The sequence below is a fragment of the Neofelis nebulosa genome, chromosome 8 (assembly GCF_028018385.1).
Source record: "Neofelis nebulosa isolate mNeoNeb1 chromosome 8, mNeoNeb1.pri, whole genome shotgun sequence".
Classification (NCBI taxonomy): Eukaryota; Metazoa; Chordata; class Mammalia; order Carnivora; family Felidae; genus Neofelis; species Neofelis nebulosa.
In genome coordinates, this window is record NC_080789.1 from 19,811,709 (window position 1) to 19,832,145 (window position 20,437).

Here is a 20,437-nt window from a genome sequence, read left to right on the forward strand (position 1 = left end):
TGCAACTTTAATTTCATGGTTCAGATCTTATCATTACTCACAATAGAACATCCAATTGTGCAGATTGAGAATAAAATGAAGGGCAGTTGAGAGATATGATAGAGGATTTAATGGATATTTAAATAGTAAAGGTGTAAGAGCTGACATAATTAAACCTTGTTGAGATCTTGGTTATTACGCATAGTTAACAGCTGAGTTTTGAAATTCATTGGTCCCATGTGTAATTATCATTTGTTCCATTGTGCTGTTGTATGAGTTTATTGTCCATAATGTTTTTCAAAAACATACTTGGGTCATGTTTGAATTTTTTATTTAATTAAGGGTTTTGGACTTTTTGTATTTATGAATTTTAAAGATGAATAATACATATATCTACTCAGTACCATATAACAGGAGAAACCTAAGGGATTTGGGATGTTTTTGTTTGCTTTAGAATTTTCAACAGGTTTAATTTATATTTGAATGATCTGAGGAAAACTTAATATATAATTCACATTCATATTCTAAAAACTATGAACATTTAAAGATATTTCTTGATTTATCTACATTTCAGCATAGATATGTAGGCATACAATTGATTTCATTCTGTTCAGGAACTACCTTGTAAAGCTAATATATAGATAATGAGTGAGAATTCACAAAAATAAACATAACAAATGTTCAAGTTGATAGAAAAATCTAGAACTGTGTACAGACAGACCTATCTTTGCACTTCAGTGAAGACAGGATTCTAAAATGGACAATTTTCACTTAACACAGTACCACGCAAAGTGAGAACTGCCTATATGATAAAAGCATTTTTATATAAAAAGACTGTTCCCCTATATTCTTTATTGTAAGTAGTATTAACATTAATAGTTCCATCAGTACCTGAAATATATAGAACTAGATAATTTTACCATAGAAATGGGCTACTCTTCCACAAATTCTCTAGGTATTGCTTTCTAAGATGTTAAAAGAATAGACTATATCCACTTATAATAAGATTACTGAATAAATGAGGAATTCAATTCTATAGATGGTGGATACCTACAAAATCAATTCACTGTCTGCTAGTGTTGAATAACTGGCAAATCAAATAGTTTTATTAGCTTTTTTAGAAGTTTTGTTAAAATAATATGTCCATCTATAATTCATGTTCTATATCTATACTCTGGGGACAGCTAAAGCAGAATTCTAATATTTTTTAATGCTATGAATATATTTGCATTTTTTAAGGAACAATATAGTGTTGATATTAAGTGGAACTTCCTCTGAAATCATATTTAATTATTTGTAAATATTTGGAAACATATATCCCATAATTAAATTATTGGTATTTAAATTTAGAAATATGATTTTTTTATATTGATTGCTTTAGATTTATAAGAAGAAACATCCCTTTTTAAGTAACATAATGGACCCCTTTTGTGAATTGTCTAAAGATTTACACGCAATACTCTCTACAGCAGAACAGTTTACAAGACTCTGGACCACAGGAAAGTGAAGTAACACCAGAAAATATCTTAACTGTAGCCAAGGACCCAAGATATGCCAGATATCTCAAAATGGTTCAAGTGGTAAGCTAATTTGGTCTGTCTTCTCTGTCTAGCAGCCTCATTTGAAATTCTTAACCCTAGAGGTTTTGTTGTTACTTTTTCTGAGAAAACTGCTAAACCGAGTGACCACGTTTTCTACTCTTCTTTCCTATGTCTAACTAATGCCCTGATAAAAGAGTAAACAGAGGTCAAATCTTTCTAGTTAAAATTGATCTCACACTTCAAATTAACGTAGTTGGATATAGATTTATGTAAATTGTTTTGCTTTACATAAAGTTATAGCAAATCTTGGATGTATCAAAGGAATGAAAGTGGACTCTTTTTTAAATCATATGGCTTTAGCTTGATTCCTGTATGCTAGTGCAGTTTATTTTTATTCTGAATTTCATTTGTCAATGGCTTGGTCATAGAAAAGAGCCTAAAGGGGCGCCTGGGTGGCGCAGTCGGTTAAGCGTCCGACTTCAGCCAGGTCACGATGTCGCGGTCCGTGAGTTCGAGCCCCGCGTCAGGCGCTGGGCTGATGGCTCGGAGCCTGGAACCTGTTTCCGATTCTGTGTCTCTCTCTCTCTCTGCCCCTCCCCCGTTCATGCTCTGTCTCTCTCTGTCCCAAAAATAAATTAAAAAAAAAAAAAAAAAAAGAGCCTAAATCTCTTGGCTATTCACGGTAGAGCTTCTACTATCATATGACTTCAGAATTCATGTTTTTTTCTGAGAAATCATTACATGGTATGATACCAAAAAATATCTACAGTTGTCTGTACCAGCAGAAGTTGATTTCATTTTTGTGGAAAGTCCTATTGCAGTGGTTGAAGGAGCTAGCTCTTCATCATTTTTCTGTTAATTAAAAAAATATCATATTTATAAAATTCTATCAAGCAAAAGAGGTCATAATATTAAAGACCAGTTTTGTTTTTGATATCCATGACATTATTTATTACCAAAATAATTTAAAAACAAATACTGTCTGACATCAGAAAGAGTAGATTGTTCATTTAGAAGTAACAGAAGTGACATTGGGGAGAAGAAAGTATATTCGCTTTTCCTGGCTGTCAGAAGAAGTGGATTTATCACGTTCAAAATTCTTCATTGGCAGCCAAAAACCCTGGTCTAGACTTTAGAAAAAAATAAACCAGACTTTGAGATGCAAATATATAAAGTTCTTTAATCAGAATAAAGTAGGGCTAGTTTTGAGTGTGAATTATGATAAATAATTTTAAAAAATTTTTTTAACATTTATTTTTGAGAGAGACACACATAGTGTGAGCAGGGGAGCAGTAATGAACTAGCAAAGAGAAGGAGGCAAAGAATCCCAAGCAGGCCCCAGGCTCCAAGCTGTCAGGACAGAGCCCTACACGGCTTGAACCCACAAAACGTGAAATCATGACTTGAGCCGAAGTCAGACGCTTAACTGACTGAGCCACCCAGGCGCCCCTGATAAATATATTTATAAAGCTAGAACCCAGTAAAGCTCTGCTAAGCTTAAAGTATGGACTGTGAAAAACTGTGTTTTACTCTTTCAAACAGAAGAGGAAAACTTTCAAGATGACTCTGGAAGGCTTTTTATTTAGCCTCTTTTCTTACCTAACACATACAAACTATGAAATAGGAACAACCATTTGATGATACCTATAAGAATGCCTTGAAATCTTTGATAAAAAACTACATGTTAGGATAATTTTTATATTGTTGTTACATTGCTTCTGATTTTATAAGAAGTTCAAAAACTCATATTTTCCTTTTCAATATAAATTCACTGTCCATTTATTCCACAATTATTTATTAAATACTCACTTTAAGGTGCTATTATTAGGAATTGTCTACAGTTAGCCAGCGAAGGTTCTCAGAAATCCCTTGACATTTTTATTTTTGTTATTAATTACTTCGACAAATTTCATTGCTTTTCAGAAGCATATATATCACGTGTGTGTAAATGACTTTTTTTTTTAAGTTTATTTATTTTGAGAGAGAGAGATCGCGTGTGTGTGCGTGCGTGTGTGCGCGCACGCGCACACACACACACACACACACACACACACACACACGTGTGCATGTGGGGGAGGGACAGAGAGAGAGGAAGAGAGAGAATTCCCAGGCAGGCTCTCCAGTGAAGAGCCCGACACGAGGCTCAAACTCACAAACCATGATCATGACCTGAGCCAAAACCAAGAGTCAGACACTTAACCACTTAAACAACTGAGCCACCCAGGCACCCCTGTAAGTGAGTCTTTAAATATTCATTTATCTAATCTTATGGCTTACTATCTCTCTAGGAATAAAAAGCCAAAGTCCTTCACAAACCTATGAGATCCTATACAATTTAGCTCCCCTATTACTCTTTTGATCTCATATCTTCACTTACTCTGCTCCAGCCAGATGTTCCTTAAATAAATATACAGTCTCCTGTCTTAGGCCTTTTACATCAGCTATTCTGCTGGAAACACTTTTCTGCAGGTTTCTTGATAGTTTCACTACTCCACTTTTTTCAGATTTTTACTCAAGTATTACCTTCTCTCTGGCCCCATTCCTTTTACCCTTCCCTGCTGTTTTTTCTTTTCTTTTTTCTTCATATAACTGGCCAGTATTTTACATACTTTGTGTCTCTTCTGTCACTAAAATATAAACTCCATGAGGGTAGAGAATGTTTTGCGTATTGCACTACTCTCAGTTCCTAGAATGATACCTGGCATATAGTGTTTACATATGAATGAAAATGCCTACATTTTCCTCTATGTCATTTTACCTTTTGACAGGTTTGGTGATAGATTTCTTTTTTACCCCAGCTCAGTGGTTTTCAGACATGAAACATTGTCAAAACATGTTACTGATTCCCATCATATAAAAAATAATCTCTAAACTTGGGACTTGGAGCTAGAGCATATATGTATTTTGAAAATAGCTCCTCTGATTAAGAGCTATTTAAAAAATATTTTATTTTATTTTTTTTTATTTTTTTATTTTTTTTTTAAATTTTTTTTTTTTCAACGTTTTTTATTTATTTTTGGGACAGAGAGAGACAGAGCATGAACGGGGGAGGGGCAGAGAGAGAGGGAGACACAGAATCGGAAGCAGGCTCCAGGCTCCGAGCCATCGGCCCAGAGCCTGACGCGGGGCTCGAACTCACGGACTGCGAGATCGTGACCTGGCTGAAGTCGGACGCTTAACCGACTGCGCCACCCAGGCGCCCCAAAAAATATTTTACACTATGTACAACATCAATTAAAATATTTTGAGAGACAAAATAAATTTAAATAAATAAATTTAAAATTTATTTGAAAACATTTAAGAAATAATATATTGTGAGTTTTTGTTTTTGTTCTTAACTAATTCTGTAGCATTGCTTGGCACTTAGCTTCAGCCTTTTACTTGGCGTCACTGAGTATGAGTAGGGGCTCAATTTCTTCTGCTTCAGACTTATCCTGTTTTTGCCCCAATTTTCCTGATTTCAGTCCTTCGCCTCTCTTTTGCTTTGGTACGGGTGCTTCTAATTCCTAAACATTTCCAAAGTTCTGGAAGTGCTACTTTGTGGTATCCCCTCTTCAGGCACATAGACTTGGCCTTCCTTTGACATGCTAAGTCATCAATCACTCTTTTATCTGCTTTTAATTTTCATGCATTATGGTTCATATATGCCTCTTAGCCATTAAAATTAGTATTTGTGTTTTATTTCTTTTTGCCTAATTATTTGGGGGTAATTCTCAAGAAGAGGGGAGCAACATCTTTACACTGCCTTCCTAAAACTGCAAGTTCATCCAAGTTAAATTTAATTTTATTGTTTTCAGTTTATTGTGCCAACCTGAATCCCAGAATCTTATTACCCAACTTTTGTTTCCTTCTCCCTATCCTGCATTTCATTCTGCAGACAAAACCACAAACCCTTCTCAATATTAGCTCCATGCTTTTCCACCTCTGATTCTAGATTCCCCTTCTCTTGATTACTACATGTCCTAATTCTAGTAATCTGACATGTTCCTTCTGAACCCACCAACACATAAAGCTAGAGGTAATATCTCCCTTCAGTGATCTGTCCAACCACTTAATTTTTTTATGGGATTTATCACTCCATATCTTGTTGTTTTTATACATATTTTTATTGCCCCTGTTGAAAAGGAACCATGAGAGGAACTACTGTATCTTGACTCATCTTTCTATTCACTTTAACACTTTATCCAGGAAGGCACTCAATATTCATTGTATGTACTATTTTATCCTGCATATTAACTCTCCTTTCCAGCTTTGTGTCATCTGGACACATATAGATGCATTCCCATTTCTGCAAGTTACTGATTTTAAACGTTTTATAGGACCAGATCAAGAATATAGCAACTAGAGGTTTCCCTCAAGGTTGCATGAATCTACAAATCATTCTTTGGATTATTCTCATTAAGCCATACATAAATCTACCATTTTTCCTGTTTCCTAAGAATATCATGAGTGACTGTCAAAATATCCAACCACAAATGTAGTTACATGTTTGATAGTGCTCTGGATTGTCTTTCCTTGGCACAGTCACTATCAGAGTTCCTGTCACTTCTGCATCATAATTCAGTTCTGGCTTTTTGTTTAAATTCATGTATGAAATAGCTAAATCACTTCCTTTCATTATATCCTTTATCTGTTGGAGGATGAAGTTTTCAGCAAGGTGATAGGAGCTTATCAGATACTCTGATTTGAGGAAGATTAAGCTGCCGGTACATTTGGATAGCTAATGTCCCCCATGAAGCCTGTATCTTATTTTTTTTTAATTATTTTATTAAAATTTTAATGTTTTATTTATTTGAGAGAGAGAGAGAGAGGGAGAGAGAATGAATGAGCGGGGAAGGGGCAGAGAGAGAGGGAGACACAGACTCTGAAGCAGTCTCCAGGCTCTGAGCTGTCAGCACAGAGCCTGATGCAGGGCTCAAACTCACAAACCATGAGATCATGACGTGAGCTGAAGTCGGATGCTTGACCGACTGAGCCACCCAGGCGCCCCAAGGCTGTATCTTATGCTTGTACTTGTTTGCAACATATTTTATGAAAGCCTGATCTAAATCCTCCATCAGGTCAGGTGATCAAACTCCTTTTTATAATACAACTATTGCCTTCTTTTAGCCTCACTTGGCTGCTGGGGGTGGGGGGATCCTTTATCCCACGTTTAAGAATCTCCATATATGTGTATATATATTGATTTATAGGTATCTTCCACGTCTGTTGTAAAACATTCTAATATATTCCTTTCAAATGGCAGCTCCCATTCATGAATTCCTTTCTATTAAGTGTTAACAATCCCTGAGATTTACTTATTTTGATTTGCAGGTTTGCTGTCTGTAAACACACACTTTTTGAGAGGAAGGGTGCTATTGGATTTGTTTTCTCTTTGTTTATATTTCTCCTCTTTAATAATTACCTGCTAGGTCTTCCACTCTATTTTTTCTCCTGTCATATTATTGTTACCCATAGTCTTTCAGTTTTAAGTGAAGATTATTTTTATACTTTGATTTCAGTTTAAAGCCCCTTGATCATACCTATGTGGGTCTTGTTAAGCATAATCTTTCGGTTCTTCTGAATGCTTATACTTTCCCAGGAGTATAATCATCTTAATGCCATAATTCATTACCTAAAATATGGTTCTTCAACAGCATCTGCATACCTAGTTGTGCTTCCTATATCCATATTCTTACAAAACTGTAACTTTAACTGAAAGAACAGATGACAATACCACCTTGCTTTAGAAAAAAATGCCTCACAGCAGTGGAAAAGAATCATTGGAGGCCCATTATAATCTGTACCATTGAATCCTTCAGTTTTTGTCATTGATGTGGGAAGAATCTACATAGCTTTGTATCTCTATACTTCAGGACAGTAAATTGCCTTCCTGCTTTCTGTTTAGTCTTCTAATCAATTATTTTGCTTTGGTGGTTTAGTTCCTTGACTGTGATTGAGAACAAACAGGATTCAGAGGGACTAGATAGAAAGAAAACTGAATCTGACCACTTCCTACAAGGAGGAGCCTAATCCCAGCTAATTTGAGAGGGTAGCTTCATTAGAAATTGCCTTTCGCTTTTCTACCAAAATTGTAGATTTTTATTAAAATGCCCAATTTTCCTCAACCTCAGAGGGTGAGTAAGGTTTCTCTTGTTTGCCCACTACTAAAAATTTAGTTTTAGTTATTAATGTCGAGAAAGACCAATATCCACGTAATCCATCAAATGAATTGTACTTCGGCTACTTGTATTATCCTGAGTAGTTTGTCATCCGTCATGCATATTGCTACATGTTGTCAAGGCTGAATTTTAGAAGCCTGCCATCTGAAATGTAGGGAATTGTTTGTATTAACAAAAGGGAAGGTAACATGGTCTCAAAAATACCTGTCTTTCTGAAAAAAAAATCATTATATACCAGCAGTATAAAAATCTACTCCTAAAATCCTTCAATAATCATTTCTGCATCCTCAAAAGGGAATTAACAATGCCACAAACTCTCTAACCTCTTACGGACAATAATAGGATTTCTTTCATTTTTAATTGCCTTGATATTTTTGTCATTTAAAAATATGAGTTGCAGGGCACCTCGGTGGCTCAGTCAGTTAAGCATCTGACTTTGGCTCAGGTCATGATCTCGCGGTTCATGAGTTTGAGCCCCGCATCAGGCTCTGCACTGACAGCTCAGAGCCTGGAACCTGCTTCAGATTCTGTATCTCCCTCTGTCTCCTCTCTGCCCCTCCCCTCCCCTCTTTCCCTCTCTCAAAAATAAACATTATATATATATATGAGTTGCTGCTCCATAAGCAGAGTCTTGTACCTGTAATTCCATTTAGGTTGTTTCTTATCTTTTCCAAAGTGTAACATTCTTCCACTCAGTGTCTTAACACTTACTAGGCCCTCAACCCTCTTATAATCTGTACTCTTGCTTCCTTCCTGAATTATTGTCTAGAACCATTTCATTCTCTCTAAGACAGGGAGGAGACAAGTATTTCTGAAATCCTTTAAGCCTCTTCACTAGTATAAAAGCTTGAATTTTATGACTATCCAGGTAGTGATCACTCACTTCAGATAGAAGACATAGAAATCCTACAAGTCACAAATAAAGATTTCTTTTTTTTTAATTTTCAAGCTTCTTGGGTATCAGGATGAACTACAGAGTTTTTGGCTTTCTTTCTAAGCTGCCATGCAAACTTCCTCTTCCTGGGTCCTAGCAGTCTCCTGGAATATACTTCTTTTAAATTTGCCTTGCCTCACTTGCCATATACCTGCAAATCTGTTTAAGAAACTAGACAACTAAAACTGCTTAATAATTATAAACTTCTTTGAACAGAAGCCAACAGAATCTTTCAAGTGTCACAAGTACCAGTTCAACAGAGAAATAAACAGCACCTTGCTTTTTGGTCTCTATACCTTTTTCTGTCACTCCCATATTATTACCCTCTGTGAGATATAATAATGGTTACATTTCCAGAAAGTATTTCTTTTTCTGTGACACAATTTGAATTACTAGGAGTACACCTAGATCTTTACTTCTGGGGTGCAACATGGTATAGTTTCTTAGCTTTGTCATGCAGTCCTGAGTGACCTTGTCCAGGTCATATCACCTCTCAAGGCTTCAGTTCCCTCGTACATAAAATGAGATCTGAAGTTCTCTCTATGTTTATGATCTATTAATTGATCTCCAAATTTGAATCTCATTATTAATGAATGTTCCTGGAACACCTGCTGGCATTTTTTTGCATTTTCTGATTTTTTTTTCCTTTTTCAGCAAATTTTACACAAGATTTTTCAGTGAGTAATACTGTTGTGTTCCAAATGTGGCAGATAATTGATTCTGATTTAATGTTTGTTGTCATAATAGTGCAGCACAAGCCTTTACTAAATTACATATTGCTTTTATAACTTAACTGGAATTGTGTACATAGATCACTTTTCCAACGGTTCTCCCCTTTCTACTGGCAGAGCTTGGTGAATCCTTTGCCAGTAATAAATTGTGCATTGGGAAAGTCCGACTTCCACATTAAGCTAATGACTTGTATTTTTTCAAACTATATTTGCCAAAACAGTCTCTTCGGACACTTGGACTTTTTTAAAGTTCTATTTTCTTTGGCTGGCTTAAAATGTGAATTGAATAATCTCCTTGGTTTGGGTGGTTCTGATGCATCTGTTGCCAGCAGTGGATGTTGGCTTGGGGAAATGTGACTTCCATTAACTAAGGATGAAGAATCTCCCACTGATTATTAAAGATGTTCATCAGGAAGTTATGCACCTTATACATAGGAAAATAATAAAGTATGGATTAGAGTGCTCTTTAGATTAGGCCTAGTCTTTGTGAGAGTAGTTAAAGGCTTTCAAACCTTGTTTGGGGTATGACCTCAGTATAACTTCTCATGGTCTAGAGAATTCCAGGGTAGATTCCTCAGCACTGATCAACAGTGTAGTCAGAAGAAGGAGCTGCTGGGGCCCCTGGGTGGCTCAGTTGGTTGAGCATCCAACTTTGGCTCGGATCATGATCTTGCAGTTTAGGGATTTGAGCCCTACATCAGGCTTTACTCTGGCAGCGTGGAGCCTCCTTCGGATTCTCTCTGTCTGCCCCTCCCCACTCACATTCTCTCTCTCTCAAAAATAAATACACATAAAAATGTTTTTAAAAAGGAGGAGCTTTTGGTTCATATATAGTCAGAGTTGTGGAAAGCACTGGTACAGATTTACTTTAACTATATGATATTTATATTTTCATTGTTTTCTGACTCTGTATTATATTAACATGTGTTTTGTTCCCTAAAGTTGACTAATCAATATCAAGGTCAGTACTTTTTGAATACATAAAGGTTGGGGTGCCGGGGGCAACTTTCTGTGGTGTTTCAGCATCACACTATTCATTGAAGATAAAAGCTGCATGTGCAATAATTGATTTCCTAAACATATAAATGTGGATAACGAAAAGATACAAGTGAACATTTGCCCATTTAATTAATTACATGATTTAACCAACTTTGCAAATTGAAAAGGGAAAATATTCCATCTTTCCCATCAACTAAATGGTCGGCCAGGTACATTGGACTACAACTAAAAGAAAAAAGCAAAGCTTAGCAGAATGGTAACTTTGAATTGGGGTCAGTGGAACTCAAGAAACCACGGTTATCCTCCTTCCTCTCCATCCTATCTTATATCAGATGGAAAAAGTGTTGGATAAAGATTTCCCCAAAGGCCAAAAACCGTGACAGTTAGCCACCAATTGAGAGCCCTTGAGGTGTTATCTATGCTTTCCCATACCCTGAGTATCTGGAAGGCCTAGAAACAGGTAACTTTTTGTTATATTTTTGGCCCAAGAAAAAAAATTACTTATTCTCTGCTAAAGTCAATGAACTAGCCTCTAAGGAAACCATGTGTGAAGAATTATCATGCCTATTTTACTGGAAAGTGTTTCACTTTCCCAATAAGATTGTAGATTTTCATTAAAATACCCAATTTTTCAATAATTTCCAAATGAATTGATTTCAGAATCAATTATGATTTTTCAATGTTTGGCTGCCTTTTGAACTTCCCCAGGTTGCCTTGAGTTTGGAGCCAGTCATATTGTGTACACATTTAATGTTGAGAAGTATTGCTCGTAAATGATGTACCTGCCCTTTTGTTTGTGCTTTGCTATTTTACTTTTCTTGTATGTGTTTGTTAGAGAGTGGTAAATAATAATATTGCTAAGTTCAGGTTTTAAATTTGCTTTTCCTGATATATTTGTTTTCCTGATTTCTCATCTTCCTTAGAACACCGGAGGAAAAACATGTAGTGGGTCGGTACTAAATAAGATGGTTGTCAATATCCATTTGGTAATACTATATGCACGTACCTTATCTATTCCTCATATATTCTTTGCCAATAACACTTTGCCATAAACCTATAGCTCAGAATATTTTACTACTGATACCACATATTTTTCATTGTAGCTGTCCTTTGAGGCATTCTGTTGCCAAGAAAATGTTGATTTAAATCATTTGTTTCCAGGAACTAGTTGTTTAACCATTAATGGTATTTACAGTCTCTGGAGAAAATGCATTTTGAACTGTGAACTTCAAGAGTATTTAGAATCCTCAGTCGTATTTGAAGAGTAGTCACATACCAACAAGCTGGTGTACACAGATGTTAGTCTCCTTTAGAGTTGTAGGAGGAGTTCTGGCTGCTGTACACTTGAATTCTTTGTTTTTTAATAATATATGAGATAATTAAAAATTTTTGTCATGTCAGTTTTTCCTAAGTATAAATGTATGTATGAAGAGAATATATTTCTTTAGGAATTTATTCCCTGTGTCATATTTGTGTGTCATTGGTATCATCATTAAAATAATTTATATAGGATGGCCTATCTGAAATAATCCTTTCAAGCCAAAACATTCAATTCTTTATTTGTTTATTTTGTTGAATGCCAATAAAATTTATTTCATCTGCCTTAAATTCACTGTAACACCGTACCTCCCTATGTCACTTCCACAAAAGAAAGAAAAAGGAGTTAACCAAACAAAAACATAGAGGGGACTTTTAGAGGATAAGCTTAAGGTAGTTTTAAATTTCATAGGAATCACCTTTAAATGATATATAAAATGGGAACCAAAACAAAAAAACAAGGGGCATGTAGCAGAAAAACGTTTTTAACTTTTGATTTCATATCTTTCATTCCAACTCACTTAAAAATTGTGACAAGAAGAACGGTACTCTACTATTAAGGTTCTTAAGCTTTTGAAGATACACACTAACATGACAGTTTTTATACTTGCTGACATGTGTGGTATAGTTCTTTTACTCCAATCCAACTGTAATTTTTTTAGTCACCCAACTTTGATTTTTCAGTGCCCTTTTATCTTCTTTCCTACTGACCACCTCTGTCAGAAATAAGGGACCTCACAAAAAAGTTTTCCAAAGTAGTTTTCCTCACAAAAAAGTTTTCCAAAAAAGTAAGGAGGAAATAATAGTGATGTCAGTTAAGTAGTTACTTACTTACCCTTTTCAGAAATATTGTGATTCTCGCTTTAACTATAAATTTGTCTAAGATTACAGTTAATCAGTGGGAGAAAAAGTAAAAGACCAGAGAAGCAAATGAGCTATAATAAGGAAGTAGGCTCACCTCTCATGAGAGAGAAGTATCTTAGAGGTTTTATAGACCATCAAGTTGAGGAAGACATTTTAGCACCATTTTTGACAAGGATCTGATAGCATAAACATTCGTAATGGGGTAGACAGTCCTGGTGTGGAAGATAATTCATCTTGAATAGATCACAGCAATGTAACATACAATAACATATTTCATTTGCAAGTTAATTTTTTGCTAAGGATTGTTTTATAGTTTGGAAAAAAATGATACTATGTTAACTGTATGTTTTAAAAAGAAGTAGATTTCAAAATACTAAATTTTGTTGGGAAAATAATGATATTTATTTCTCTTCTTGAAGATATCTACATCTTAATACTGTAATCTTTAAAAATGTCTCTAGATATAAGTACATTTTGCCACAGTTTTTCATAATATAAGACAGCATCCCAACTTTCCTTGTTGTTTTCCTAGCCCAAGTTCACAAATGACTTTTATTCGGTTAGTTGGTTAGACTATGTGCTGATGACACACTGATAACAGATACAGGGCCCTTCATTGTGGTTCTGTAGCCACGTGGAATGGCTGATACTGGTCATACCTCCCGAAATGGGTACCTGTGGATCCCAGGGGCATTGAGTGAGAGACTTATAACACACCAGTTCACATTACCACTATTGGAAAATTAATTCAAAAGTGACTATTTTGTGATTTCAATCAGTAGAATCATCTTTATAATTAACTACTAGGAATTCTATTTTTATAGCTTTTATTGCTGTATTTGGAGATAATTCTTTAAATCTCTTTGACTAAGTACATATAAGTTAGTATAAGTAAGTTAGTATAAGTAAGTGAAGTTTTCAAAAACGGAACACAAGGCCATCTGAACTTAATTACACTCTTAAGTAGTGAATTCCAAAATGATTTGTTAGAGAAATTCTTTTTAAGTTTTTATTCCTGGAAAGTAGAAATGTAATTAAATTTAGGAAAATTTAATGAATACCTATTTCAACGAACAAGTATCATTTGAGTGAAATGTGGTATAGCAAAGCTATAATGTAGCTGAGGTATTCTACAATGGAGTTCTAGCATTAATTAGTCTACAAAGTCAGTCTTTAAATTTTAGATATAATTTTTGCATTATAATGCTCCAAATTACTCTTAAATCAACAAATACTTGAGTACCTACAAAATGCAAAGAAAACACAATGCACCATGATCATTGCACTTAATATTTATCATGTTACAAGAGTATCCAGGGGGAAAATAGGTCACATGGGGAAATTGATGCAGCTGTATTTTGAACTGACTCGTAACAATAGATCCTTCACCTTTTGAAATAATTTCTTTAAAGGTTTTTCTTGATAGGGATTTAAGTTAACTTTAGTTCCCATAGCTAAAAGGCACATGGGGAATTGCTAACATATTTATTTTTTATGAATAAAGTAATAATAACTACCTCACCAATTTCCTGGGGCCCTAGTCATGGCCAGTGTCATTTTTGTCCATTTTACCATGTGATTTGTTCCTTCATCTTTAAAGATATATCATGGGCACTCAGTGAGAAATACATTCTCACTGTGAACTTCTCTCTCGAGATAATCATTGTAAAAGGCATAATTTCCTCTTCGCTCCACTGTAAACCACTGTGTATAGCACTAGTCAGGATATGTGAACCTCTTTTTTTCCCCACATATTTAGGTTCAAATCAACAACCCTTTGTGGCAACAGTATTAGAGTTATATCAGAGTCTAGCATTTTCTAAATCTATGCAAGTCATTAGGAATAAAGCTTCCCCTTTTTTTGGACAGCCATATTCATTTTACAGTGATTAAGAGTTTATTTACATTAATCTTGTATTCCTTCACTGAAAACTTCCAGAAGGAGATCATTGAGCATGTGCTTGCTCTTGTGTTAGGGTTTGTTCGGTAAACATTTACTATTATATAGAATATTTCACCTGAAAATTGTATTCTAATTATAGCACCATACTTAGTATATTTCAGAAAAGGCAGTGTAGATATTTTTAAGATAGCACTATTGAAAATCAGAAGACAAAGAAATGGTTGAGTTCATTTCACTAAGCTAGTTTTAAATAAACAACCTGATTAGAGGACTGGTTACCTTTTTTCCAACCCGTAGCATCTTTTCAACTCCTACACATTCCCTCTCCCTGCAAATAAAAAAAGTACTATCCACCTGTCAACTCAACAGATCTTTTTTTTTTTAATTGTTGACCTACGTAGAGAAAAAAACTTCATATTTTCCATCTTTTATAACTGAATTGTTGTGATTCAAGCTTATAAACTGAGAGGGAAAACTAAAGTATAAGGAGCATTTTTATGTTACTTTATGAACAAATACTTTGAAAAAGGAAGGTCATTTATCTCTTAGATTGAGTAAGGGCCTTTTTTTCTCCTAATCTAAAACTTTAGGAAAATTTCAACATGGTTTACAAAAGAATTTAGTAACTTGTCTTTCATTAACACAATACATAAATGTAAATATTGGCAACCTTCAGTTTTTGTGATATAAGAAACTAGTAACTGTTAGTGTTGCCATCATAATTTCATTAGTGTGGCTTCTTTACACACTTTCTCCAGTGACGCAAATACAGACGTGATTTTTTGGAACATCAAACTTATGGCTGCCTTCTCTCTTCTTCATTACTTATGTTGGACTAAGTGCCATTATCACTTGCCAAAAATAATCCCACAGTTCAGTAGACTTCAGTTTTGAGGTCTCTCGTGTCCTCCTCAGACCACCAGTAGCTTTGTCTCTTGGAGATCAGAAATTGGACACTTCTTTTTGATGTTTAACAAACCCAGCTCTGTTCCTTAACCCCTAAGGAAGAATATATCAAAACAACAAATTTTCTAAGCAACATCACTGGAAACATAGCAGCAAATCCCTTTGGAATGCATCGTTTGGAACACAGGCCAAATTATTGTTGTGTCAAGCTTTATGAGATTTGTATTAAGGTGATGATAATGTTAAAAGTCTCTATTAGGCTAAGATATTATAAGTTATTTGTATTTTCTTTTATCTGTATCCATATACATAAAGGACTAAAGAGTCACCAAATTTTGGTAATATCAGTATTCTTACACTGTAAACAGCTTTAAGAAACGAAAGGTAAAATATGGAGCTTACAGATTTAGGTTTCTATTATTTTTATACTATAACCAAGTCCGTAAAACTAATGTTAAAATAGGGAGCTTATCTAATTCTGCCAACTTATCCTCCCCCATTACTCCTTACCCTCTGCCTCTCCTCATCTCCACTTTATACACACTTTTTTTGCTATCTTTTAGGAAATCTTTTTTTCAACCACATTTCTCCTCCCTTCTGTTTTTTTGGCTTTGTAACTTATTTATATAACCTTTCCGATGATGTCCTATGGATTATGCTAAAGTATAATAAATAAGTCATGTAGTTGAGTTTGTAGCAAGACCTTATACCATCAAACCATAGTTAATAGAAAGAGAGGCATTTTTAAAGAAATATAACATAAAATTCTGCTCTTTTTCACATCTCTCCTTAGCACTTTAGTGTATTTTTATGAAATATTCTAAACTCCTCCTTTTTTCTTCCAAATGTAAGTGTCTGTTCACATTGGATGGCCCTAAGCAAGTAACTGCCTTTTTTTTTTCCCTTTCATTTATCCTGAAACTTCATAAGCTAACAAGAGGCCCAAAGTTTTATCTTCCACATTCTTTGCCTTCCAAACCTACCATATTTTACTTTTTAGAATTTATTAAAGATTGTCCCATGGAACAGTTTTACTTTAAGGAGTATGGCTTTGAAGAAATTTTACAAAGGTGTTATTTATTTTCATCTTTCTAACATTTAGGATGCATTTAAATGTCCACTGCTTAGTAGATTACATTTTACTAATTTATAATTTAAACATAACAGTTATGAAGATGAATGTATACAAGGACCTGTAAATGACAGTCTTGCCTTTGCTGCCTCTCAGGAGAAAGAGTCTTCTGGGTAACCTATAAATTTGAAAGACAGCCTGTTTTCCCAACCTCCTTTAACCTAGCAAGCTGTAGAGAACTTGGACTTTTCCTCCTCCATTGCTGAAATAAGAAATTATGGTTATAGAAGGCAACTTATGACTCCTTCTATAACCAACTTTTCTGGACATTTTTCAAAAAGTAAACAAGAATTAAATGTTAATACATTTTCTGATTTTAAAAATGAGGATTGTAGTTAATAATGATCTGAATTTAATATGGCAAGATCTGTAACATTTTTGTGAGAGATATATGGTCATTAAATTTGAAGACTTTTCATATTAAATTTATAATCCATTTGATTCTCACATTTGTACATATACTTGCCTAGATTTAAATGCAGATTTTATCAGGTGAAATGTAAAATATAATCAGCATTGTTGGGGAGAGACCTATCTACACAAGTATATATTTGTTCTTAAAAATATATGTTTGAGAAAACTTATATAAGATAGATTATTTAAACATCGTGTATATTTCTAAGTCTTTTTGTTTTTCATTTTAATCAAAACTTCTATCCCATCTTTAAGACTCACCTCAGCAAATCCTTTGCTTGTCCTCAACTCAGTCTGCCTTTCCTTGGATCTAACATTACCCATTCTAGAAACCTCTGTATCAATTGCATGATTGTACTGTGATTACCTAACACATACATCTATTAGACTACTCCCTGAGGGCAGGGACTGATTATGTCTTTTCTCAGCATAAAGCACTCTGCTGCCATAGTGTTATTAAACATTGAAGGTATGGGATTGTGATATCAGAATTCTACCACTAACCCTAGAAATTTACTCTTTTGAGACTAGAAAACAAAAGGGACAACTGCAAAAGAAAGCAGGGGAATCTTAATTGGGTTGGTGCCAGAAACTTCAGGGTAGAGCTCTGAGAAATTGGACTGGACTATCAGTGCTCCTAAAGGGCCTCTTCTATATCTTGGGTTCAAAATTGAATGTCACACAACTGGCTAGTGACATGGAAGGCCTGAAGGGAAGAGTATGCAGCACCAGTGGAGAAGTGATTGAGCTTTTTCCCCATGTGGTCCCTGACTCAGCTTACCCCTTTGCCACATGGGATGAAGAGATAAGACGGAGAGGGTCCCAGCCATGTGTACAACCTTTTAAAGCACAGTGATTCTACTTTTGAAAATGATATAACCAAGGTCCTCAAATTTAACACATCATATTAACGTTTCCTCATCTTTTGGAATGATGTGAAGAGCAGGAATTGACAAAGAGACTTGATTGCATCTTCTTCCCTTAGAGCTTTGTTAGTGAGCTTTCAATAAATGTTTATTTATCATCAAATCACTTACCTTTTCAAATAAATTTGTATTTATTTCTGACATATCCTTTTCTTAGTTTTGATGTTCTTATCCTGAATTTTAAGATTCATATGTTCTTAGTATTTTTGTGACTTGTACACTATTAGCATTATCATTACTTAGTGTTTGTATTGGTGAGGCAAGATGTATAAATAGTCCCAGGAGAGTTCTTGAATTATTTGACCTTTGTGCATAATGTATCCAAATGGAGTTGGACCATTAGGAAAAGAACATTAACATAACTATACTTCAGAGTAGAAAGCTCTCAGGGTCACCTGTGTGGCTCAGTCAGTTAAGCGTCCGACTTCAGCTCGGGTCATGATCCTGTGGTCTGGGAGTTCAAGCCCCGCATCGGGCTCTCTGCTGGCAGCTCAGAGTCTGGAGCCTGCTTTGGATTCTGTGTCTCCCTCTCTGCCCCTTCCATGCTGTCACTCTGTCTCTCTCAAAAATAAATACACATAAAAAAAAAAAAAAAAAAAAAAAGCTTTGAAGTCTTTATTTGAAAAGACATTTACTCACCTTGTTAAGTATGTATTGTACCATCCCAGCCAAAGTTTTAATCATTTGAGTTATCACCTTTTTTTTGGTGATATAAGAAAGTGAGAATATGATATCTGACGTGTGTACAGCAGAATTAGTAACGGATAAGTGCAAATGATTTAATTTGGGGATGTGCTATTGATAGCACTGATTCCATGAAGTCAGTTAAAATGTGTACCTTGTAGGGGCACCTTGGTGGCTCAGTCAGTTAAGCTTCTGACTTTGGCTCAGGTCATAATTTCGCACTTTGTGGGTTCAAGCCCTGCATCAGGCTCTGTGCTGACAGCTCAGAGAGCCTGGAACCTGTTTCAAGTTCGGTGTCTTCCTCTCTTTCTGCCCCTCCCCTGCTCATACTCTGTTTCTCTCTCTCTCTCTCAAAAATAAACATGAAAAAAATTTTTCAAGGGCTACATACATACTAATATAAAGGCAAAAGAAGAGCAATTTTAAATAATGAGCCATATAAAAGGTCTTGTTTTGGGGGTATGTGGAAACCTATAAAGGAGGCTTTTTTTTTTTTAGCTTCTATTTACTTTTTTTCTAGTTTTATTGAGAAATAATCAACATACATCACTGTATAAGCTTAAGGCATACAGCCTGATGGTTTGATTTACATATATTGTGAACTAATTACCACAGTAGGTTTAGTTAACATCCATCATCTCACATAGATATAGTGAAAAGAAAAAAATTTCTCCTTGTGATGAGAATTCTTAGGATCTACTCTCCTAACAAGTTTCCTGTATGTCACATAGCAGGGTTAGCTGTAGTCATCATGTTTTACATTACATTCCCAGTACTTCTTTATCTTATAACAGGAAGTTTGTACCGTTTGACCACTTTCCTCCAATTCCCCTTCCTTCTTCTCAACCCCTGCCTCTGGTAATCACAAATCTGATCTTTTTTTTCTGAGTTTGGTGGTTTTGCTTTGTTTTTAGATTCTACATAGAATGAGATCATACAGCATTTGTCTTTATGTGTCTGACATATTTCACCTAGCATAATACCTTCAGGGTCCATCCATGTTGTCATAAATGGTAGTATTTTATCATTTTTTTGTAGTTGAATAAAATTCCATTGTGTGTGTATATACCACAACTTCTTTCTCCATTCATCCATTGATGGATACTTAGCTTGTTTCCATGTCTTGACTATCATAAACAATACTAGTAGGAAAATAGGGCTACAGGATATATTTCTGAGTTTGTGTATTCATTTCCTTTGGATATATTCCCAGGACTAGAATTGCTAGATCATATGGTAGTTCTATTTTTAATTTTTTAAGGAATCTTCATACTGTTTTCTACAGTGGCTGTGCCAATTTACAGTCCCACCAACAGTGCACAAAATTTCCCTTGTTCATTCACGTGCATACCAGCATCTCTTATCTCTTATCTTTTAATGACGGTCATTCTAACAGGCATAGAGGTAATATCTCATTGTGATTTTTAATTTGCATTTCTCTAGTAACTAAGGATATTGAGCATCTTTTCGTGTACCTGTTGGTCATTCATATATCTTCTTTGGAAAATGCCTATTCAGGTCCTTTGCCCATTTTTAAATTGTATTATTTGTGCTTTTTGCTATTGAGTTGTATGAGTTCTTTATGTATTTTGGATATTAACCCCTTAGCAGACATATGGTTTATAAATACCTAAATATTTCTGTAGGTATTTTATGTTCACTTTTTTAATGGTTTCTTTTGCTGAACAGAATCTTTTTAGTTTGATATAGTGTCACTTATTTACAAATGTTGTAGCTCATGCTTTAGGTGTGATTTCCACAAAAATCACTATGAAGACCCATGTCAAGGAACTTTTTTCCTATATTTTCTTCTAAGAGTTTGATGGTTTCAAGTTTTACATATAAGTCTTTAATCCATTTTGAGTTAATTTTTGTGAGGAGTGTAAAATAAAGATCAGGTTTTATTCTTTTACATGTGACTGTCCAATTTTCCTAGCACCATTAAT

The 20,437-nt window shown here is 34.9% G+C and overlaps 1 protein-coding gene across 7 annotated transcripts in view; it reads left to right on the forward strand.

Annotated features, from left to right (window-relative positions):
- Positions 1-20,437, forward strand: part of WASHC3 (WASH complex subunit 3) — a 94,029-nt gene that overhangs the window by 11,832 nt on the left and 61,760 nt on the right. For 5 of the 7 annotated variants that reach the window (XR_009265405.1, XR_009265406.1, XM_058741610.1 and 2 more), the window contains exon 5: positions 1,449-1,559. The exons of 1 other annotated variant lie outside the window; for it this stretch is intronic. Coding sequence is in view for 4 of the 6 variants with exons in the window: in XM_058741610.1 (XP_058597593.1) it covers positions 1,449-1,559 (111 nt within the window). In the remaining 2 variants the exon portion in view is untranslated. The remainder of the gene's footprint in view (positions 1-1,448; positions 1,560-20,437) is intronic. One more of the 7 variants, XM_058741609.1, reaches the window with a different exon arrangement.